Here is a 23,184-nt window from a genome sequence, read left to right on the forward strand (position 1 = left end):
AAAGAAAAAATAATTAAATCCCATTCAAAGCCATTTTGTTGGAGCACTTCGGAAAACGCATGAATCACAAAGGAGCTGTACCTTGCAAACAAACAGAAAGAGATCAGCATGACAAGTAAAATCCATGGCGAGCAGAAATGCCAACAGCTTTCGTACAACTGGAAGGCACTGCTCACGAGCCAAGGCGAAAGCCAAGGGTTCCGGTTCAGGCACTCCCTCCCAGCCAATGGCTCCTTGTGTTTCGTTCGGCTCCACACTACTTGATACTGTCGTCCGTGGCCACTCTGAAGCTCGACGCAATCGCAGTAAATCTTTGAAATGCTGATAAGAAAAGGTTAAAAAGGAAAAGCAACAGGATTGAAAACTAAATGGAGTAATTAAATAAAGGAGGTCTGCATGTCGAGCTTGTTTGTGACCATAGGGTCTGTTTTCTTTAAAACTGCTTTCCATACGTCATTGCAGACTATTTTTTTTAGCACAGTGAACCTTTCCTCAACGAAAAAAAAATAGTCATAAAATGTGGAAAAACAACAAACAACCAGACACGTTAACTTCCATCACCGAAATATCGCAATGCATGACATGAGCATTTCACACAGGGACTCTTTTTGCAAACCAAGATGGGAGCATTCAACAACGCGGAGCCTCACTCGAGTATATAAAATCACAGTCGATCTGGGTATGGACAAAAACCTTCAGGAATAGGTGCAGCTAACTTGGACTTAATCCACATTACAAGGAAATACAAGGAAATCAGACACAGGTGGAGGCCATTCAGCCTATCATGCCTGCAACACATCAACACCACACAAATTTATCAACACAAGATCAAAAGAAGAAAATGCCATTTTCTATAAAAAAAATTTAAATGGTCCTTTTGTGTTATTTTTGAAGTTTTTTGTCATTTTTGTATTCTTTTTTTCCCATCCAGGGGAGGGTGCATGAGCCTTTTTTAAAAACACACACACACATCATCAACCACACAACACTCCTTGACGAGACCCCCAACGACACTCCGTACACATGCACACAATCACCCGTCAATGCTCAAGCTACTGAAATGTCCTGCCAACATAACTATACCCCTCTATATCAATAACATCCAGGTACCTACAGTGGGGAGAACAAGTATTTGATACACTGCCGATTTTGCAGGTTTTCCCACTTACAAAGCACGTCGAGGTCTGTAATTTTTATCATAGGTACACTTCAACTGTGAAAGATGGAATCCAAAACAAAAATCCTGAAAATCACATTGTATGATTTTTAAATAATTAATTTGCATTTTATTGCATGAAATAAGTATTTGATCACCTACTAACCAGTAAGAATTCCGGCTCTCACAGACCTGTTAGTTTTGTCTTGAAGAAGCCCTCCCATTCTCCACTCATTACCTGTATTAACTGCACCTGTTTGAACTCGTTATCTGCATAAAAGACAGCTGTCCACATTCAATCAATCAGACTCCAACCTCTCCACAATGGGCAAGACCAGAGAGCTGTCGAAGGACATCAGGGACGAAATTGTAGACTTGCACAAGGCTGGGATGGGCTACAGGACAATAGGCAAGCAGCTTGGTGAGAAGGCAACAACTGTTGGCGCAATTATTAGAAAATGGAAGAAGTTCAAGATAACAGTCAATCTCTCTCGGTCTGGGGCTCCATGCAAGATCTCACCTCTTGGAGCCTCAATGATCATGAGAAAGGTGAGGGATCAGCCCAGAACGACACGGCAGGACCTGGTCAATGACCTGAAGAGAGCTGGGACCACAGTATCAAAGAAAACCATAAGTTACACACTACGCCGTCATGGATTAAAATCCTGCAGCGCATGCAAGATCCCTCTGCTCAAGCCAGCGCATGTCCATGTCCGTCTGAAGTTTGCCAATGACCATCTGGATGATCCAGAGGAGGAATGGGAGAAGGTCATGTGGTCTGATGAGACCAAAATAGAGCTTTTTGGTTAAAACTCCACTCGCCGTGTTTGGAGGAAGAAGAAGGATGAGTACAACCCCAAGAACACCATCCCAACCGTGAAGCATGGAGGAGGAAACATCATTCTTTGGGGATGCTTTTCTGCAAAGGGGACAGGACGACTGCACCATATTGAGGGGAGGATGGATGGGGCCATGTATCACGAGATCTTGGCCAACAACCTCCTTCCCTCAAAAAGAGCATTGAAGATGGGGCGTGGCTGGGTCTTCCAGCATGACAACGACCCGAAACACACAGCCAGGGCAACTAAGGAATGGCTCCGTAAAAGCATCTCAAGGTCCTGGAGTGGCCTTGCCAGTCTCCAGACCTGAACCCAAAAGAAAATCTTTGGACGGAGCTGAAAGTCTGTGTTGCCAAGCGACAGCCCCGAAACCTGAAGGATCTGGAGAAGATCTGTATGGAGGAGTGGGCCAAAATCCCTGCTGCAGTCTGTGCAAACCTGGTTAAGAACTACAGGAAATGTCTGATCTCTGTAATTGCCAACAAAGGTTTCTGTACCAAATATTAAGTTCTGTTTTTCTGATGTATCAAATACTTATTTCATGCAATAAAATGCAAATTAATTATTTAAAAATCTTACAATGTGATTTTCAGGATTTTTGTTTGTGATTCCGTCTTTCACAGTTGAAGTGTACCTATGATAAAAATTACAGACCTCTACTTGCTTTGAAAGTGGGAAAATCTGCAAAATCGGCAGTGTATCAAATACTTGTTCTCCCCACTGTATCTAATTCTAATTTAAACTTATCTACTTTTTCTGCTGACACTACCTTTCCAGGGAGACCATTCCATGCATTAACTACTCTCTGAGTAAAAGTCCCCTGCCTTACTACCGTCTTAACTCTGCTCTTCTTTACTCTCAGGCTATGACCCCTGGTCCGACCACTGTCTACTCTGTTGAATAATTCATCTGCACTTATTTTATCTATTCCTTTCATTATCGTAAACATCTCTATCATATCTCCTCGCAACCGCCTCCTTTCTCGTGAATAAAGCCCTGTCTCCTTCAGCCGCTCCTCATAGCTGAGTCAAGCTTGGCCCGGAATTAATCAAGTAGCCCTGCGCTGAACCCTCTCTGTGGCACCAATGTCCTTCCTGAGTTGTGGTAACCAGAACTGCACACAATATTCTAGATGTGGCCCTTGTGGTGTAGTCATGCCCACGGGGAGGGGCATGATAATGATGCATGATGGGCGTGATGGTTGGAGGAGTGGTCGTGGTGGTTATCGTATCTGCAAGGGATATAGGGTGGGCGCGCCGGCTGAGGCGTCGTAGTAATGCTGGAGTCGGCCGGCTCGTGAGTGTACCGAATACGGAATAAAGGGGAGCCGCGGGCACAGTACGCCCGCGCTCGCACTCGTGCAACACAGCCCGGCTCGACTGTTCCTCCGCTTCGTGTCTGCCTGCTAAACATCTCCCATTTCAGTACAGTACAGCCCTCACTAAATTCCTGAACAATGTTAACACCACCTCTTTTGATTTTTAAATGATCCCCCTCCGAATACAACCTAAAACCCTATGTGCTTTACCTATATCTGCCTGGCACTGTACTGCCTGCTTCCCTCCCATATCTCTTACCACCCCCAGACCTTTTCCTGTGTGACACGCTCCAAAAGTACCCCTTGCATCCTGTAATCTCTATTTTCATTGTTCTTTCCCATCCCCAACACCTTACACTTGCTCAGATTAAATTCCATCTGCCAATCTTTTGCCCAATCTATGCAAGTATCAATACTTTTCTGTATCTGATCACCAAACCCGCTGCTATCCACCTCACCTCTAAGCTTTGTGTCATCTGCAAATTTGGAAAGCTTACTCTTCACCAAGCTGTTTATGTTTAATATTCTTAGCCATGAATAAAAAGAATATGTTTAATATTCTTAGCCATGTCCTTCTCATTTTCTCTTTTGGCTTGCCGAGTTATTTTCTTAACTTGCCTCTGTTTACTTCGATAGTGATATAAATCCAACTCCAGTCCTGTTATTTTAAACCTAACAAGTCTGAAGGTTCGACAATGGTTCATGAGCGGTATTTGACGATGTAGATTGTTTCAGAAGTCAAGGATGAGACAATGTGATAATTTTTGACGAAGTTATAATTAACTAGAATGGGCACTCATAGAGCGCATACCTTCGCCGCCACTACTTTTTTTGTTCTTGGTATGAGTGTGGGGAACTGGTTTCATATGAATGGTCTTATGACACAAACCACATATCTATAATGTCATGACCCCCCCCCCCCGACTTTCGGGGGCTACGGACTAAACAACAATCGACTCACGTCGTTTTGGCGAGTCTTCACTCGCAAGCTCGGTGAATACAACGTTTCAACAAGAGAAGGTAATCTCGTAGCCCCTCAGATTTTTAATCCGACTACCCCCTAAAAATGCCTATTTTTTGGGCATGGCTCCGCCCACAATGGGCGTAGCACGCCCTCATCCAGGAAAACACAACTAGACATTGATATCGAGCACATAACCAAGTTTCATCAAGATCGGATCAAAGTCCACGGAGTTATGCTCTGGATAGACAGACACACAGACAGACAAGCCGGTAGGTGGACATAGGTAGTCGATCAAGTCGAATTTAGTCGTTTTTCAGCCGTTACTAGCCAATAAAAGCGTCCATAGCAACGGTTCTTTCTCACACATAACTAGGAGATACCATGAACCTACCATACCAGTTTCATATATATCTGACTCAGAGTCTCTGAGATATAACGAACTTCGTTTTTTTATTGTTTTCGACCAGGGTTCATTCAAAGTCCATCTTCTCCGACAGTTTTCATAGGAGCCGGCTGGAAATTTTTGACAATATGGCTGAATGTACTGCCCACAGTCGCTCGTGGCCCGATTTTTGATTTTCGAAAACATTAATTTTTGAGAATTTTTTGAAAATTTCAAAGGTCCGTTGCTAGGCAACGGATGGGTCCATAGCAACGGTTCTCATTTGCACACAACTAGGTCATGGTATGAACCTACCAACCAAGTTTCATCAAAATCGCCATTATATTAACGGAGCACTGGACCGAACAGACATACATACAGACAGACAAACAAACATATCGAAGGAAATACTGATAATAAGGGTAGACTAGATTGACTACCCAACAGACGGACACACAGACATAACGAATACAGTAATCCCCCGTTTCTCGCGGGGGTTACTTTCCAAACCTCCCCGCGCTAAGTGAAAATCCGCGATGAATGGACGCCTCCCCAAAAAAATCGACTCGTCTGGTCTGGTCGGTTTGGCAGTGATTGGGTTTGAGGTGCCGGAGATCGACTCGTCTGGTCTGGTCGGTTTGGCAGTGATTGGGTTTGAGGTGCCAGAGATCGACTAGTCTGGTCTGGTCAGTTTTGAGGTGCTGGGTATCAGCAGTGCTCGTCCAACGGCGGCGGCAAACCTTTTTCCTTCCCGAAGCATATATCGAGCACCTTTACCTTAACCTTCTCCTGGAGCGTCCCAGGACCTTCCTCTAGCGCTTCGGTTCCTTACCAGAAGCCTTAGAAGGTGCAGGGCGTTTGGGCGGCATCGTGGGGCTTGGAGAAAAAACGTAGAAAATATTCGAAGTTCACAAGCGAAATTTGGCTCATGCGTTGTGTGACTGGTCGAGCGCCACGCGTTATAATTTATTGCTTAAAAATTTATATTTTACATATTATTACCTCGATGTACGGGGGAATCCGCAGAAAAAATTAGTTACGTTCCAAGGGAAAACCCGCGATGAACCGGGGGCGCGATAGGTGAACCGCGATGAAGCGGGGGTTGACTGTATAGTGGTCACTGGCTGGCGCTCGTGAACCAATAAATGCCTTTTGCTTCTCCTTAATAGGTTTCCTTATCTCACTACTCAACCACCCTTGTCTCTTTCTTTTTCTAGTTTTACACCTCATTGGAATGTACTTACTCTGCACTCCACACATTTGGTCCTTGAAGGTTTTCCACTTTTCTGATGCTGATTGTCCTATTGTTGGAGTCTCCCAATCAACATCACCCAATTCTCTCCTCATACCCTCAAAGTTTGCCTTCCTGAAATATAATAGTCTTACCCTACTATCCTGATCTCTAACCCTTAACAGAATATATGCACACACAATGTTATGGTCACTTGCTCCTAAATGCTCCCCGACCTCCACCTCCTCCACCATATTGGGATCGTTACTTAAAAGGAGGTCAAACACTGCACTCCCCCTTGTGGGCTTATCCACAAACTGGATTAAAAAGCAATCCTGGATTAAATCAAGGAAATCCTCATCTGCTCTGCCTTTTCCCTGTTCATGGACCCAATATATCCCTGGCAAGTTAAAATCTCCCATAATCAATACTCTTCCTTTTGCTCTTTTGAAAAAAAACATACATGCCCTTTTGAATTCTTCATGTACTCCTCCTTCCGCCTCTTCATTCACACTCAGAACCTTATAAAAGCATCCTACCAGTATATTACTGTTTTGCAATCTCGAATCTCTTCTCATACAGAATCCTCAACATTTATACCTTCCTTAATGTCACCCCTTTCTCTTGATGCAATGCTGTCCTTTACCCAGATTGCTACTCCTCCTCCTATTCTTTCCTTCCTATCACACTGATGCACCTTGTAGCCTTCTAATCCTCTCCTCCAGTTACTCTCATCCTGAAACCACGTCTCACTTACTGCAACTATATCGTACTCCTCGCGATCTACTTTGGCCTCAAGCTCTTCCATTTATTATTTAAATCCCTGGCATTTGTATGGAATATATATAACTTTTCCCTTTCCTGAAATTCTATTTTCCTGCTTGGCCTTACTCATCACAGTTGCATCATCCGTTCCTTCATTAATAGCTTCCCCACCCTCCGCTAACCTAAAAAAGCCTCAATTCCTTCCTCAATTCCCACAGCAAACCTTGCTGCCCCCTTTCTATTTAACATACGGCCATCATTCCGGAAACACTCCCTTTGTCCCTGAAATGATTTCCACTGATTCTTAAATGTAAAAACTCCCCCCCTACACCATTCTTCCAGCCATTGGTTGACGTCTATCGCTCTGCTCATAATTTTGATGTCGTTTCCTAATCCTGGTAGAATCCCAGAAAACATGACCTCAAAAACCTTTGCTTTCAGCCGCTTTCCCAATATACTGTTTCTATTTTTCAAAACCTCTGAGTAAACTTTCCCGACATCATTCGCACCGAAGCGGACCACAACCAACTTCTTCCTGCCATGACCAGATACAATATCGTTTACCCCTCCTTCAATGTCCCTAACTTCTGCTCCTTCAAAGCTACACAGAATTCTATGTCAATGATCCTTCCTACAGAATGAAGAATCAACATATTTAATTGTCTCATCACCCACAAAACTGTCTCCCATACCTCATTTCTACCAATTTATATTGCTGCACCTTCACCACTCCCAACACCCGCTGATATCAAAGGTATAAAAATCAACTTGTCGTTAAATTAGACACAAAAATGCTCTGGTTGAATGAGACAACTTTCTCGAACTGTGCCAAAGTCGCCGGGGTGCGCTAGTCGAGCCTTGATATGTACCTCAGAACACAAGCTCAGCTGGAACAGCACTCGGTGCAGCGCATACCTCCGCCAGGCTGAACAGTTTACGTTTTCTCTCCCACTGATAGGCTGGAGCTGGATCTGTGCATTAACCAAAATCTAGCCAGCTTGTTTTTGTCGCCCACCCGAAATTCACCCACCTAGTTTCATCCAAATCCATCCGGAACGTTTTGAGACATCGCGTTATATCATTGTCTTTGACCCTATCACTCAATGGTGAAGAATGACTTGAAAAATTATATTCTCTGGATCCGGTTCCTCACCAACATCTAGTCAATTCCTCATTGTGATACACCCAAACTGTCCACAAATTTTTGCCCAAATCCATCCACAACCTTTTGAGATATCCTGCTCACAGACAGACAAAAGGACAAAAAGGACAGACAAACAAACAGACAGACAGACAGACAAACAGGGGGGAAAACAAAATCTCAGTCCACCTCCAGTGGAGGAGGTAACTAATTAGCTCAAATGGTGACTAAGGCTGCCAGGTCGCACTAGTCGAGCCTGTGGTATAAGGTACGTTGCACCACCAGATAAAAATTCTGTGAATATCATTTTGACACAACTTGCCATGGGTGCACGTGCTGCACAAAATCTGTGCATTATTCCCTTGTTTTGATTACATTACACAACTTGGTTTTAATTCATCATTGAAAAAAAAAAATATATATATATATATATATATATATATATATATATATATATATATATATATATATATAATAAGGCCTTTAACCCCTCGTGTCGGTGGAGTATACAGGTCTGAGAATGAACTATTTATATAATTATATTAGATGTGTGCTGGCTCACACATTGACGCATATACCGATGACAAGAGCCGAGCTGCCCCTTTGATAACGGGTAAGGGTAATAAAGAAGATTGGCGTAAGGCCTCACACAATAACCAATTACAACATCCCTTTTGAAACGGGAGAGCCGACAAACACTATGAGATGGCAAGACCTGCAGGAAGCATTCATGTCCATACTCAATTGAATTCACCTGTGCTGGTTTGCATTTCATAATGTTAAAAACAAAAAAAACAAACAATCATTATTTCAGACACAATTGTTTCAAAAGTCAGGACAGGATAACAAAGGTGTACTGAAAATTGTGCAAGAAACAAACAAACAAACATAAATAAAGTCCAAAATGAGCAATAAAGATGGAGTGGCAGTAATTTTCGACCCAAACACTCCCTATACTATCACCGTACAACCTCCACTCCACTTGATCACAAACCCCACCCCATTGCCTCCATTCTCCTCAACCCCACCCCAAGCTGCGGATATATCCATGCATACACAACAAATAGGTGGCACCTAATTGTAATAAAGGAAGGAATCGTTGTGACAATCAGTTTCACAATTTTTTGATCTGCAATGGCATATCTGTGCTGACTTGTTCACTGTTGTGCTATTAAGAGGTGTTTATGTTATGCTTACTTTGGATGTGGCTTGCTTCAATTTTGCCTGCTCCACAAGCAGCTTATAGGAGGGTCCCTTGTTGGACTGTGACTTCTCCTTATCTATCTGCTCCACAAGGACTTTCTGCTTGGCCTTCAAGATGCTCAGTTGCTGCAGGAAATTCTCATCAATGAAGTTTATCGACAGGCAAAACAAAAACAAAACAAAACTAGAGATCTTTGCTTGAGAAATGCTCAACATGCTCGATGAGGAGCATCACTCTTGAGGCGTTAAAAGAAAAAAGGCACCCACCTGTTTGTGGTAGAGCAGCTGCTTGCGAATTTTGCTGCAATTTTTGGTGGCACGAGTGGGATTCTGAGATTGAAAGCTGTTAGTGACAAAGCTCCATTGGTTTCCTGCAGTAAATAAGTGGAAGAAAAAAAAAATCAAACGTCATCAACTGTGTTTGTTATAGTTAAATGGATTTCACAAAAAATTGGGCATAAAAAATGTATCTCTCTTATCAGAAAGGTATTTCCAGTCTTTTATTTCTTTACCAGAGTGAGGTTCGAGGAAAAACAGGGTAGAACTGACAATGAGACAAACATCAAGGGAATGAATGGACAGGAAAAGAGGAGAAGGAAGAAACACTGAAACTAGCAAGCAAGATGGTTGGGTTAAGAAAGGTTAATGGGGGTAATAAAGATCATGTGATAGAACTGAGGATGACACGAGATGGAAGTGCAAAGAACAGCCTCTATTCGGTAGGTCCATAGAGAAGAGAAGTGAGGAATGTAAGAGTCGAGGTGTGCAGTCAGCCTGGATTTTATAGGTTTAACGACGAGGAGGTTACTGGAAGAATGTGGAGCATCCTGGAGTTTCTGGGGATGGTCAAAGTACTGGGAGAGCAGAGGGAGCAATATCGGAGAAGAAACTGCAGAACACAGAGAGAATGCCAACCTGCCTGTGATGTTACAGCAACAGACCTTGAGCTTCAGCTTCATCAGGGGAGATACCAATAATTTGAAAGCTTCGACTCCACAGAACTCGGGAGAGACAGACGTAATGCCGGGGCGCCAGCCCATATTAGAGAGCATTACTACATTGAGTTACGGACAAAGGCCTTGAAGAATGTGAGTAGCTCTGATTTTCCAACGAAGGACTTGGATCGACAGAGGATGCCCAGTCTGTGGCTTGGCTTTGAAAGCCAGCTTTGTTATGCGGTCTGCCCAGAAAAGGTCATGGCTGATGGTGAGTCCTCGAAGTTCAAGAGACCGAAACTATTCTCGTGGATAACCAAGGAAACAGACAGTTGGGTTCATTCGGTGATCATTTCTCAGTGATCGGGTGAGACTGAGATTTTCCAGGATTGAAGGCCATGTTCAATTTATCAGACCAGAGTATAATCACTTCCATATCGGAAGAGAGACACAGCTGCTATCTCCCGAATAGAGGGATGGTATACTGCATGGAAATGTGGAGTCTGAAAAATGGAAGAGAGGGTGATCTTATTCGTGTAAGAATTGGACAACCTTCTTTTGAGCAATACGTAATTTAGAGGCCGTCTATATCTCATGTATGACAATAAATGAACAGAAGTGTGGAACAAAGAAAAAAGTTTTGAGAACAGGAAGAAAAGAGGGGCATACGAGATGAAATAGAGTTGGAAGGAAAGTTGTGGAACAGGAAAGGAAAAAAAAATAGTTGAGAAGACACAATTAAAAGCAAGGAAAGGATTGTGGAAATAAAAAGATGGAAAGGAGTGTGTACCGCACATGTGACGGAATGTGTATAGGTTGCATCACTCAGGCAAACTAAATACTTATAGGGTCGATTGGAAATATGAGAATTAAAAAAATTACATTAATTAACCAGTGTCACACCAGTCAACTATATTAGGGCATTAACCAGTGGACTATTAGGGCCTTGCCTGCTAACAAACGTTCCAGCTCTTTGTCTAGAGGGAGCTTCCTGCCACCCGACGCCGAAGCTCCACCTTCCTCATCAGCACTCGTTACGCAGTCCATGAGTCGTGAAATCAACATCAATACCCAGCTCACCAAAGGAATATCTAGAATGGCTGCTTCACGGGCCGAAATAACACACACAAAAAAAAAGAAACAAAATATTATTCCAACAGGCAAAGCATTCCTTCAAAATGATGTAATCTGTAAGACAAATGTTGAAACAACAATATACTGCACTTATGCATTAAACTTTTATGGCTTTTGGTCACAGCTGGGAAAATGTTCATTTTGAACTTAGCAGATTTCCAGATTCCTGAATTCCAGACACAACGACGCAACAAGCCCATATGGCGCGCTCCAGACAAAAACTTGCCGCAGGCCCTTAATTTCAACATAAAATGAGGAATATGGCTGAAAGTATTGTTCTTAAGCTTCTGCTTCTGATCAAACCCAGAAAGACAACAAAATTATTGCATTTGTCCCTCACACCGTCATGTACTCAAATGTAGGTATGCATGTATGTATGTATATGCATGTATATGTATGTATAGCAGTCCACACATTGGTTCTCCCACCACGAGGTGTGAAGTTTCATGTTTCTGATACGAGATGCCGCAATGCTACATTACTCAACACGGCAGAGGGCAGCACGACGTTTTCAGTGCTGTGAAGTGTGAAGCACTAGAGATGAGAAGTTGAGATGACTGGAGATGAGAGATGGGTGCACCGCTCCGTCGTCAGTGGTAGGCATGAAAACGGTTCACATTTCAAAATTCAGTTTGTGTTATTATTATTGTTCTGTGTAGATGTGTTTGAGTGCCTAATTGGCTGTCATTCCATCAATGGGGTTGATGATGGGTTGAGTGGAGGGAACAGAAGATTTGAACAGTGTGTTGGCTCCTGGATTGGAACCTGTGTCCAGAGTAGTTGTCATGGGCCTGCAATGTTTGCGTAGGTGTCTACGTCGTCGTAAGTTGGGTTGAGGTCAACGTGTCTGTTAATCGAGCGGTCATCAGACCACCATGCCTCAATAGCTCACAGTTTGCCTTGAAGGGGGGGGCGTCACCAAGACTATGGCTTGTTCCCATGTGAAGGTGGTGTGCAGGGTAACGTTGTGTGTGGCGATGGAGGAGGATGTGTCGTTCACATCACCTGAACGTTCACATGCACCACACCTTCACACCACTTGTCACATTCTCACATGGACTTCCACTCCATGCCCACCACCACCCCACCCCCTTCACGCTTATTATCAACAATTCATAGAGACATAAACAGAGACATTTGAAGGACATTACCATAAAAGACTAAAAAGAAAACCACAAAGCTTTTCGTTGTGCTCTCTTCAGGTGAAATTCGCACAAAGTGAATGATGCAAGGAAGAAGAACAGTCTAATCGACACCTATCAACAAAGTCAATTGTCAATTCCGATTGGATGTTCTGCACTGATGCGTCATTACCTCCCAACGGTCTAGGTTGGAAGAGCCTGTTCAGTGTTCAGCTCTCCAAATGGAGGTTGCAGAGTCTGAGGGGCAATTGCATTGAATGCATCCACATTATACTGTTCAGCACAGTTTGCCTTCTCAAGCAAATGCTGTCCAATAGCAGATACACATGATGTTGGGATTGATGCTGGGACCTTCCCTCAAGCACGTACCGGCTGTATTTGTGTACCAACAGTGTTTTTTTTTCTGATTGGGAAAGGGACGTGCTGTTTGATTCTGTCAGTCAGTCTGGGTAATTATGCCGACCTACCGAGCGTCACACCGGCACTTGAACTCATAAATAATATTGCTAAGTTTTGAGGCAGGCAGAACATCCTTCTTAACTGCAGGAATCAAACGTCGAGAGGTGAAAATTACTCTTGGGAAAATCACTCATCAAGTATACTGGCCGGTGAAAGTGGGCTTTCTATAGATGGACGTAGTAAACGATGATGCAGATCTCTCGACGAGGACGTCCAGAAAGGGTAAGCAACCCAAACGTTCCGATTCTGCCATGAACATGAAGGCAGGATGAAGATAATTCAATTCATTCAAGAAGTGTTCACAGAATTCACGACATTCAAACAGGCAAAATATGTCATCCACATATCTGTTGTACAAGATGGGAGAGTGAGATACTTGCAACTTGATCAACTTCTGCAGTTCTTGATAGCCAACAAAAATGTTTGCCGACGTTGGGCCCAAAGGAGATCCCATGGCCACCCCATCAATTTGGGCGAACATAATGTTATTAAAGCTAAACTCGACATCTCTTGTAGCCATGTTCATCAATTCCATGAAGGCAGATTTAGAAATGGGCGGATGCTCAAGTTCCATGTGATAAAGCAAATGTGCGCATACATCGATGGTCTCTGTCAAAGGGCCATTAGTAAACAGGCGACCAATGTGCAAATAACACATTACACTCTCCAAACCAGGAGAACACGTCTCCCTTATGGCATCAGCAAAAGTGAAAGAATCTTTGATGACAAACCTGGAGACCGACTCGAGCGCTGGTTGCAGTAACTCTTCCAGCCATTTCACTCGCTGATGCTGCACAGAGATGACCATGGACAGAATTGGTCTCAACTTACCAAGCACTATGTAGACACCTACGCAAATACAGCCGATACGTGCTTGTCGGAAGGTCCCCGCATCAATCCCAACGTCGTGTGTATCTGCTATTGGACAGCATTTGATTGAGAATGCAAACTGTGCTGAACATTATAATGTGGATGCATTCAAGATATTGAGTAGAGGACGAAGGATAACACATCTCCGAATACTAGAAGCAACATTTATCTATTCCATGGACTCCATGTTATGTCGGCAAAAAGAGTTTGTCCATTCGCTGTGCATTTGTTTATTTGTGCAAAGAAGAAGAGGAACATGAACTCGTCTCACGATCACAGATTTTGATGAAGGGGATTCTGCAAACGGACTTATGGGCTCCGCCTCAGACTCTGCAACCTCCAATTGGAGAGCTGAACACTGAACAGGCTCCTCCCACCTAGACCGTTGGGAGGTAATGACGCATCAGTGGAGAACATCCAATCGGAATTGACAATAGACTTTGTTGATAGGTGTCTATTAGACTGTTCTTCTTCCTTACATCATTCACTTCGCGCGAATTTCACCTGAAGAGAGAACAACGAAAAGCTTTGTGGTTTTCTTTTTAGTCTGTTTTATGGTAATGTCCTTCAAATGTCTCTGTTTATGTTTACATTGAAGTTTTGTAGTACCAAGCATCTTTTAACAATAAGCACATTGATAAACGTGTACCAAAACAATCAAATAAATAAATAATGATCAGTGAAAACAACAAAGGGAAAACAAATAATCACTGTGTGACCGCCAATGCAAAATCAAACGACAAAGCAATTAGCAATGCATAGAGTCTTGTTGAGATACATCGATTACAGTACTGTATATATCCATCCATCCACTGGGGCCATACTCTGTGCACAACGTTGATGCTGCCTCAGCAGTTCCCTGGGCTATCGGGCACAATTCCTGGATGGGACGCCACTCCGACGCAGGATACTCGAATGGCTCAATCATCCCAGCAAGAAGTACTCATTTTGCCGACCTCGGAAGGATGACACGTGGAGTCAACCCCACCTGGAATTAATTCAACAGCCGAGTGGGATTTGAACTCAGGACCCTAAGATCCCAATCTCGCCACCCTAACCATTAAGCCAACACCAGGAATACTACAGTATATATTACAGATAATGCTAATTGTACACTAATGCGCTGACTGCCACACAGACTCATTACAATAGCCTCTCCCGTCCATTAAGGAATGGGCGACGCTAAGAATATGTATTTTTGAAAACTGTGTGGAGATCTTTGAGGTCTTCCCATCGTTATGCGGGATAACAGGACAGAAGAGCTTTCGTGTTAGTGATGGAATATTCTTCATCCAAATATACATGGACAAAGCCCTGACTAACCTGCTTCATCACAATAGACAGTTCAAGCCATAAACAAATCTTCTTCATCCGAGAAGGCAACCAATGTGAAGAAGCATGACCAAAGGTGCAATGCACATTCACTCTGAACAAGGCACTCGATCTACTGAGGAGACAAGTACAACCACCTGAAAAGCAGGTACAACTAGAAAGGCACTCGGTACAGCACATACCTCCGCCAGACTGAACAGTTTACGTTTCGCAATCCCGCTTACAAGACGGATTGGGATCCGTACCTGAACCAAAATCCAATTGGCTTGTTCTTGTGACCTAAGCAACTTATCCACAACATTTTGAAATATCATTATATGTTCTTTTTGGCCCCATCTATCAATGGTGAAGAATCCACATATGACGTTTAAAAAGTTCTCGTATTCGGATCTGGATCCGGATCTTCACCAAAATCAAATTAATTCGTCCTCATCACACACCCAAGCTGTCCACCAAGTTTCGTCCGAATCCATCAACAACTTTTTGAGATATTGTGTTATTTATCGTTTTAGCTCCATCTCGCAATGGTGAAGAATCGCCGAAAAAATTATTGGATCCGGATCCAGTTTTGGATCTTCAGCAAAATTGAATCTTCTCGTCACACACCCAACCTGTCCACAAGGATTTGTTTGAATCCGTCCATAACTCTTCGAGATATCCTGTTCACAAGACAGGCAAACAGACAGATAGACAGACGGGGTGAAAGCATAACCTCCATCCACCTTCGGTGGCGGAGGTAAGAAACAAAAAGGTATCTGCTGTCGTCACATGTCTCATCACCGCAGAGTCAAACGCTTTGTCATTGGATTATCTGTCTGAACCGAAACACTCTGCTTCGGTTTTCAAGCAAGGGTGTTTGACTAGTTTTTTGAGAAGATGGCAGAGCAATAAGTGAGGAGAGCAAACTCGGTCAACAAACCTTCAACTTATCACTTGTGAAAACAAATTGCTGTAACTGAAGAAGATCCCTCAAAGGTACAACTCCTTTTCATGTTAATGTCAAGCAAAAACCCCCAAGTGAAGGGGGGGGAGGGAGTGGGGGAATACTTGCCTTTATTCTGACTGGAAAATGACACCTGCAAAGGACTCAGCAAACGGTCCAGTAGGGATAGAAGAGACTCTAGAACTCCACTGTTACTGAGAGAGCGCCGACCGAGACATGAAAGCAGAATGAACACCCTACAAGCACACCGAGGAGCTTCTTAGCATCGGAACGTTCAACACACACAAGTTGGCCACACAATATTCAGTGGTGAAGTCTCCATCGCTAAGAAACCGCAAAATGTAAAGGACATTGGAAGGGACCAACTACAGATGATTTATACAAGAATGGGGTATAATTGAGAAAAATAATGTTGATAAAGAGGAGGATCGAGGGAAAGAGAGAGGTTATGAGAGTTGTAAAGAAGGTGAGAAACACCAACAAACCCACAAAGGAGCAAGCATGGAATTAAAGGGTTGCATATGGAACACGTGGGGTAGTTGAGGCATTGTTACAAACTCCATCCGTGCAAAAATGTAGCATGTACATCGACTCTATTAAGCTACTCCTTCAACAAAACCAGAGGGGCATTAGCACCTGTCATGTGGGAAGACAAGCAACTGCTGAGAGTTGTATAGTTCGTGCAGCACGTTGGCCAAGAAAGAGCCCCACCACGGCTCACCGCCACAAAGCTGGGCCAGCAGCAAGCCAGCATGCAGCCTGATTCGTGGAGTGCCGCTAAGACACAAGTGCTTGAACAGGTCCTGGCATGCTTCGGCATTGAACGCTTGCCGCAGCCCTGCTGGCACTTCATTTCCTGCAAAAGGAACAAATGCAAGCAAGTAGTGAGAAGTGAATAATAGAGGTAGTAATAGTACGTATAACACCCTTTTCACCGAGGAGGTTCAGCAAAATTACCGTTGGAGGTGTGTAGCAAGCTCAGCAGAGTATCCAGAAGGTACTTGATGACCGTGCACAGTTGTTCTGTGGAGGAACGGAGAACCAATGACGCTGGATCATCGGTGTGACCACAACCGTGCAGCTCAGACGGAGGCAGGCCAAGAGCTCCACGGAGCCGCCGAACAGCATGCTGAGCCAAGTTCAACTGCAACTGCAGTTGGGCACAAGCCTGGTATGCAGCGCAGACACGCGTGTCATCCCGCACTGCCCTCTCTGGGCGAAGCAAGAAGTGGTGGCCACCAGCAGCACTTGATAATGGTGGTAGATCTACGGCCTGAAGCAACAGTTCTAGCCGGTGGCAAGCAAGATTGTACCTAAAGACCAAAGACACAGTTATTAAAAACCAAAACTCAATGTTTTTTATGCCATCATGTATAGATGGTGCAAGAACATTGATAAAAATAATTCAAGTAAATTCAAGTAAATCAAGCCAAAAGGAAAGTTCAATTAAATGTTGGCAATCTCAATGCAAAATGTAAAATGATGCCTCACCGAAACTGGAAGTCCTCCTGAAGAGCTAGCAGAGTGGCAAGTTGCTGCTCTACTTCAGGCTGTCCATTGACACTGGAAGGAAGGCCGGGACCTTCACCAGCTGCATGCCCTTCAGGCTCCCATGGCAGGATGTATGTGTGGCCGTAGTAAAGGCCCAATGGGACTTTGGCACGCACGTTGGTGCCTCCATACTTCCCAATGACAGTTATCTTCAGTGTGAAGGAAGATAAATCAAACAGCAATTAAATCACAAAAGTATTGGGGATGCACTTGGACAGGAAAGACCGAATGAACTAATTTTTCAGTGGATATGTTTTACTCGTGTTGCATTTCCTGGAGGGCAAAAAAAAATTTTTTTTAAGAAACAGTTGGCAGCAATTTTGCTCACCTTGACAAAGCGACAGATAGGTGGGGGAAGCAGGTCGTGCAAGATTAACGCGTGAGTACCAATGTCGGGGGCCATGACCAAACGACAGCCATCGACCTCTTCTCCACGGGCCCAAATGTCGACGGCGAGTGACGAGAGATCAGGGCAGGCCGGAATGAGCACATCAGTCAGTAGCACCGAGCGTCCAAAATCCAATGTCACAAAGCGTCTGGCACCTGCATGCACAGCCAGCATGCCCAGCCTAATTAGCAGCTAGTCATAGTTATACAGCAATCACGCAACTACGATTCAAAACAATCAAGGATATTTGTTGCAATTTGGTGTCTTTATATACAATTCTGTGAGCTACCTTGTCCACTGGCATTAATCCTGCGAGCTTGTAGAATGTGCAAATGTGACTGCCAAATTTAAAAAGGAAAAAAAAAAAAAGTTGAAAACACATGCATGGACAACAAAAATTGGTCAATTAATTCAAATGGACATCGAATGGTAAAGAAGGCCAAAGTTGCAAATGGGGAAGGCATTGGGAAAAGAAAAGAAAGTAGAAGTAAATTCAAAGCAGCCGAGCAACGGTAGGAAAAAGCAACACGAAATCAGCCAAAGTAACCCACAAAAAGCTGCTCCTGCAAGGTTAGAGCAAAAAAAGGTAAATTAAATAAGTCAACCATTAAAAGACTCGGTTTACTAATATCAAGGCAAAAAAGAAGGTATTGGTTGTTTGGCTAACAATGTTTTAGGGTGCTGCAGGAAAAGGATGAGAGTGAGCTGCGAAAGCCCAGAATCGGATATTTATGGTGGAAAAAGGAGTAAAGATCCATCCATCCATCCATCCATTGGGACCATACTCTGTGCAGAGCATTGGTGCTGCCTAAACAGACTCCTTGGCTATTGGACGCAATCCTGGACGGGTCGCCACTCCGACACAGTATACCAGCATGCTGGCACTCATTTTGCCGACCTCAGAAGGATGACAGGCAGAGTCAACCCCACCTGGTATTACTTAAACAGAAAATGGGATTTTAACTCCGGTTCATAGGATCCTAAGCACACCACCCTAACCATGAAGCCAACACCAGGCATGAGTAAAGATCAGAGTATTAAATTAAAATCATTATAAAAGCAATTAAAACTAGAGGGGGAGCACTCGATAGAGTGCAAAACCTCCGCCGCCAATACTGCTAGGTCACTCAAGTGAACCTGATATCCTATTCATTCAATTTGATGTCAACAGTGCTCACAGAGTTATAGTTTGCAACTTTCCCTTTTACTTTTAACTTTTACATACTCAATTCATTCGTCATAACTAGATTCCTTGAGACAGAAATTGATTTTACGTGGGTATATCCACCTGAAGTTCCAAAATCAGCCGCAATTATAATTTTGGCATTTTTTTTGTTGGAAATCACTTATAACGTGTAGAAATGCAAAAAAAATTAGAAATTTTGTTGAAAAAAATTTGCAATTTTTTTTTTCCTCGAACAATTTTTTTTGGGGGAGGGGGGGTTGGAAATCACTTAAAACATGTAGAAATGCAAAAAAAAAATTCAAATATTTTTTCAAATTGGCTGCCATAGCGGCCATATTGGATTTTGGACCAAGTCCAAAATCTAATGGCATTATCCTTGCACCAGACCTAACCCCCCCAAGTTTCGTCGAAATCCGTTGAGGAGTTTTTCCGTTATACTGTTCACAAACAAACAAACAAACAAACAAACAGAAAGGGGTGAAAACAGTAACCTCCATCCATCTTCGATGGCGGAGGTTAACAATGCAGTTGGCATGTTTTTTATCATAGATTTAAAGATAATATGGTGATAAGCTATGTTTCCATTTCATAATACTTTCCATCTTATCATTCGTCATGGTGTTGCAGATTTGAATCTTATGTTTTTATGCTCGTGTTTTTGATGCAGAATTCAGGCAAGCAAGTAAAATAATGAATAATGGCAATGTGGGAAGAACAGCTGACCTGCATGCATGCGTTCAATGACCATAGACTGATGTGCAGGGGGTTGCAGGAGTAAGGAGGCTTGAGAGATAGAGTGTGCCAGTTCTGTTGGAAGTGGCTCTGGAGGGCTGGATTTCAGGATGTCGTATGCAGCTTTTACGGTCGCAGTAACTTGCTGGAAAACATGAGCAACAGGGAAATACCATCACATTCTCACAAACCATTACTTACACACTTTAACAAGTTACAAAAGGTATGACCTTATCAGACATGGCAATGGAGATTGAGGGGGGATTTATTTTTCTTAAATAATTCTTTAATTTCTTTTCTGGGGAGTGGGGGAGGGGGGGGAGGTTGAGAATGTTATGAAATTGATGATTCACATCAAATCATCGCTAGACGAGGAAGGTTGCTGTCAAGACAATGTCAAAAAAACAAATCTCAATTATTCATCTTTAGATCAACCAATTTTTTCAGGAAAAATAAAAGGAGGAATTCCACAAATAGATGGAACTGGTACAGAATCTTCAACTGTTTTGTCAACCCATCCTGAGCTTTACTGTGAATCAAAAATCCTTTAAAGCAAGCTCCCCTGTCGTGCACAGATTCCGCAAAGCAATTTTTGGGACTTCCATTGCATGCCAAATAAATGCTAATGGGGAAGTCATGCGACGCACTCCTTTGGTCTTTCCTGTTGCCTGCTTGGACTGCAGAACCAATACTGTGCTCTGGTCCGTCAAGCACGAGTTGGTATACAGCTTTGCCAGGTCGCCATTGTTCAAGAGTTCACTGGAACACAAGGCCACCTCATTGGGGGGAGTCAGTGGCGGTGTCATGAAGAGAGGCGTCGTCTTTGGGGTCGGGGGGAAAACGAGCATGGGGTGTGAAGAAAGGGTCGACGATGTGGCAGCCGAAGCAGCAGCACAGGCCGCAGCCGTTTGGTGGAGTTTTGCCTCTAGCTTGGCTTTCTACAAAGGGTTACAAATAAAAGTCTTATTTAAAATAAAATAAAATAAATTAACACTCCAAGTGCATTTTATTCCATTCACGATTTACACCAGTCACATGCCTGTGAAACCAGGAAGCAAATACATTGTCCATTTTCATAGCTCAGGTTGACTCAGCTGAGTGATCAGATTTAATTTACATAATAAAGGACTTTCTGTGCCATTTCTAACACTAAAAAAGAGGAAGTCACTCAGCCGAGAGCCAAGAGGCAATAGCACCTCAATTTCAAATATGACATAAATCTTCAAAGTTTTTTTTTTTTTTTACTTTTTCAGGGTCTCAGGACCCCACTGCAGTGTTCCAAGTGTTGGCTAAAGTGAAGGCAACAATCCACCTGTTGTTGAAGGTTCAGCAACTGTTGCTGCTTTTCATGCAGAGCTTGTAGCTGCTGCTCTGCAGATGCCATCGCTGTAGAGAGAGAGTGCAGAGCAGCCTGCGCAGCAGAGCTGAGCAGTTGGTTTGTCTCGCACGTTCCACCGGCACCAGCTGGTGGTCCAGCCGGGGCAACCACTCCAAAGACACTCCCTGTGACAACACATTTATTTATATATTTATTACATCGATCAAAGGACATCATTGCAAGACGTTTTTTTCACCATTACCTATTTACTTGCGAGGTTATTTTTCCTTTGCTACTCTTTTCAAGACTCCATTTATGAATAACAAGTGAAATTGAAAATAGGTGCAGAAGAAAAATAAAATAAAATAAAATAAGTAAAACTATCTAACCATGAAGCTGTATTCGGGAGATAACCTTTACAAGATCAACACAGTTTCTCGCAAATGAGAAACAACCCCCTGAGACTATCACTTCATTTTGGAAACATGATCACTTCATCCATTGTCATCCAAACAAACAAACAAACAAAAAGGTCTATTAAAATTAACAACAAAAACTGTAAATGAACATATATGTGGTAAGGAGGAAACAACAGAAGATTAGAAAGCATTTCAAAATGCAAAGCCCGTCCACATCCATTTTGTACTCACACAAAACTTGACGAAAATAACGAAAATAACAGCCAAATAAAATTCATTTTATTCATTAGTATTCTCCATATTCTCACAATAAAGGCTTGTAGAAAATTTGATGAGAAAATCTCAAATGTCAAAAAAGTTACAGCCTGGACACACACTGAAGCTCAAATAAGAAATAAATAGAGAAACACGGAAAGGATTAAAAAGACACAGCTGTCTCGTGCTGTGCAATGGCAGACAGGCTGATAAGTTCTATTTCTACTAACTGCGACTTTGCCATTTGACATGTTGGCCCAAGCCCAACTATTAATTAGTGTTCGCCATGTTGTCGTGATGTCCATGCAGCAAAAGTGATATTGAAGATGATTATTGAAATGGGTGATGATGTCGATTAAAGAAGTTGATGGGCAACAGTAATAGATGACCTCAAAGTTGAGACGCTCGTAAATGACTGCTGAGACTGATGCGGGAGCCGCAGCTGCGCCCACAGTGCACAGTCGAATGATGCCGTCGTCGTTGGGTGGAGTTGACGCTCCATCCGGTGCCTGCATTTTTCATCGTAATGCTGCGTTCTCTCTCTCTCACATTAAAACTTTAAAACTCTTTGTGAACACATCATCCTCCATCCATTACGATCAACATTTCTTCAGCAGACTGAGCAAAAATGGCAGTCGTCTGCATATTGCAGTTCTGATATTGTAGTGAGAGGGACTTTAGTTTTTGATTGAAGACGTCTCAAATGAAAAGAGAGAGAGAATGTTTTGTAATAAATGCCCCCAACTGGTCCCAATGAATGTTTGGGAGATAAAAATTCGTATGCTTTTAATGCACGCTCGAGCCAAAACCAGAACAAAAATGAAGAACAAGAAACTCTCTAAAACACCATGTTTGAGTCTATTTCGGAAAAATTAAAGGAAACACTGTGTTCATGGACTGATATATTTTATACACTAGAAACCAATGAAGACAACTAGGATAATAAACCGGAGATAAAAATTAGTTTGCTGAAACGCACGCACGCTCAAGCCGACACCGGAACAAAGAAGAAAAATAAGAAAAAGAAGAAAAATAAGAAAAATAAGAAAAATAAGAAAAATAAGAAAAATAAGAAAAATAAGAAAAAGAAGAAAAAGAAGAAAAATAAGAAAAAGAAGAAAAAGAAGAAAAAGAAGAAAAAGAAGAAAAAGAAGAAAAAGAAGAAAAAGAAGAAAAAGAAGAAAAAGAAGAAAAAGAAGAAAAAGAAGAAAAAGAAGAAAAAGAAGAAAAAGAAGAAAAAGAAGAAAAAGAAGAAAAAGAAGAAAAAGAAGAAAAAGAAGAAAAAGAAGAAAAAGAAGAAAAAGAAGAAAAAGAAGAAAAAGAAGAAAAAGAAGAAGAAGAAGAAGAAGAAGAAGAAGAAGAAGAAGAAGAAGAAGAAGAAGAAGAAGAAGAAGAAGAAGAAGAAGAAGAAGAAGAAGAATACGACGAAGAAGAAAAACTCCACCCCACCGGATTTTGTTCATTTGTATGCTTTGCCAATTTCAGATTAAAATAACCCAAAGTGCATACATTATGCAAAAA

At 42.6% G+C, this 23,184-nt stretch overlaps 1 protein-coding gene across 11 annotated transcripts in view; it reads right to left on the bottom strand.

The window, feature by feature from the left end:
• BIRC6 (baculoviral IAP repeat containing 6) overlaps positions 1-23,184 on the bottom strand; it is a 443,632-nt gene that overhangs the window by 304,706 nt on the left and 115,742 nt on the right. For 6 of the 11 annotated variants that reach the window (XM_085888085.1, XM_085888084.1, XM_085888081.1 and 3 more), the window contains exons 24-35: positions 20,984-21,174; positions 20,319-20,609; positions 19,663-19,816; positions 17,694-17,908; positions 17,306-17,514; positions 16,772-17,127; positions 16,451-16,670; positions 15,923-16,050; positions 10,885-11,037; positions 9,267-9,370; positions 8,994-9,125; positions 82-321 (exon numbers count right to left, since the gene is read on the bottom strand). In XM_085888085.1, coding sequence (XP_085744211.1) covers positions 82-321; positions 8,994-9,125; positions 9,267-9,370; positions 10,885-11,037; positions 15,923-16,050; positions 16,451-16,670; positions 16,772-17,127; positions 17,306-17,514; positions 17,694-17,908; positions 19,663-19,816; positions 20,319-20,609; positions 20,984-21,174 — 2,393 coding nt within the window. The remainder of the gene's footprint in view (positions 1-81; positions 322-8,993; positions 9,126-9,266; positions 9,371-10,884; positions 11,038-15,922; positions 16,051-16,450; positions 16,671-16,771; positions 17,128-17,305; positions 17,515-17,693; positions 17,909-19,662; positions 19,817-20,318; positions 20,610-20,983; positions 21,175-23,184) is intronic. The other 5 variants (XM_085888086.1, XM_085888080.1, XM_085888088.1 and 2 more) reach the window with 4 other exon arrangements.

The sequence above is a fragment of the Eptatretus burgeri genome, chromosome 7 (assembly GCF_056783735.1).
Source record: "Eptatretus burgeri isolate ZD-2024b chromosome 7, Ebu_testis_v1, whole genome shotgun sequence".
Lineage (NCBI taxonomy): Eukaryota > Metazoa > Chordata > Myxini > Myxiniformes > Myxinidae > Eptatretus > Eptatretus burgeri.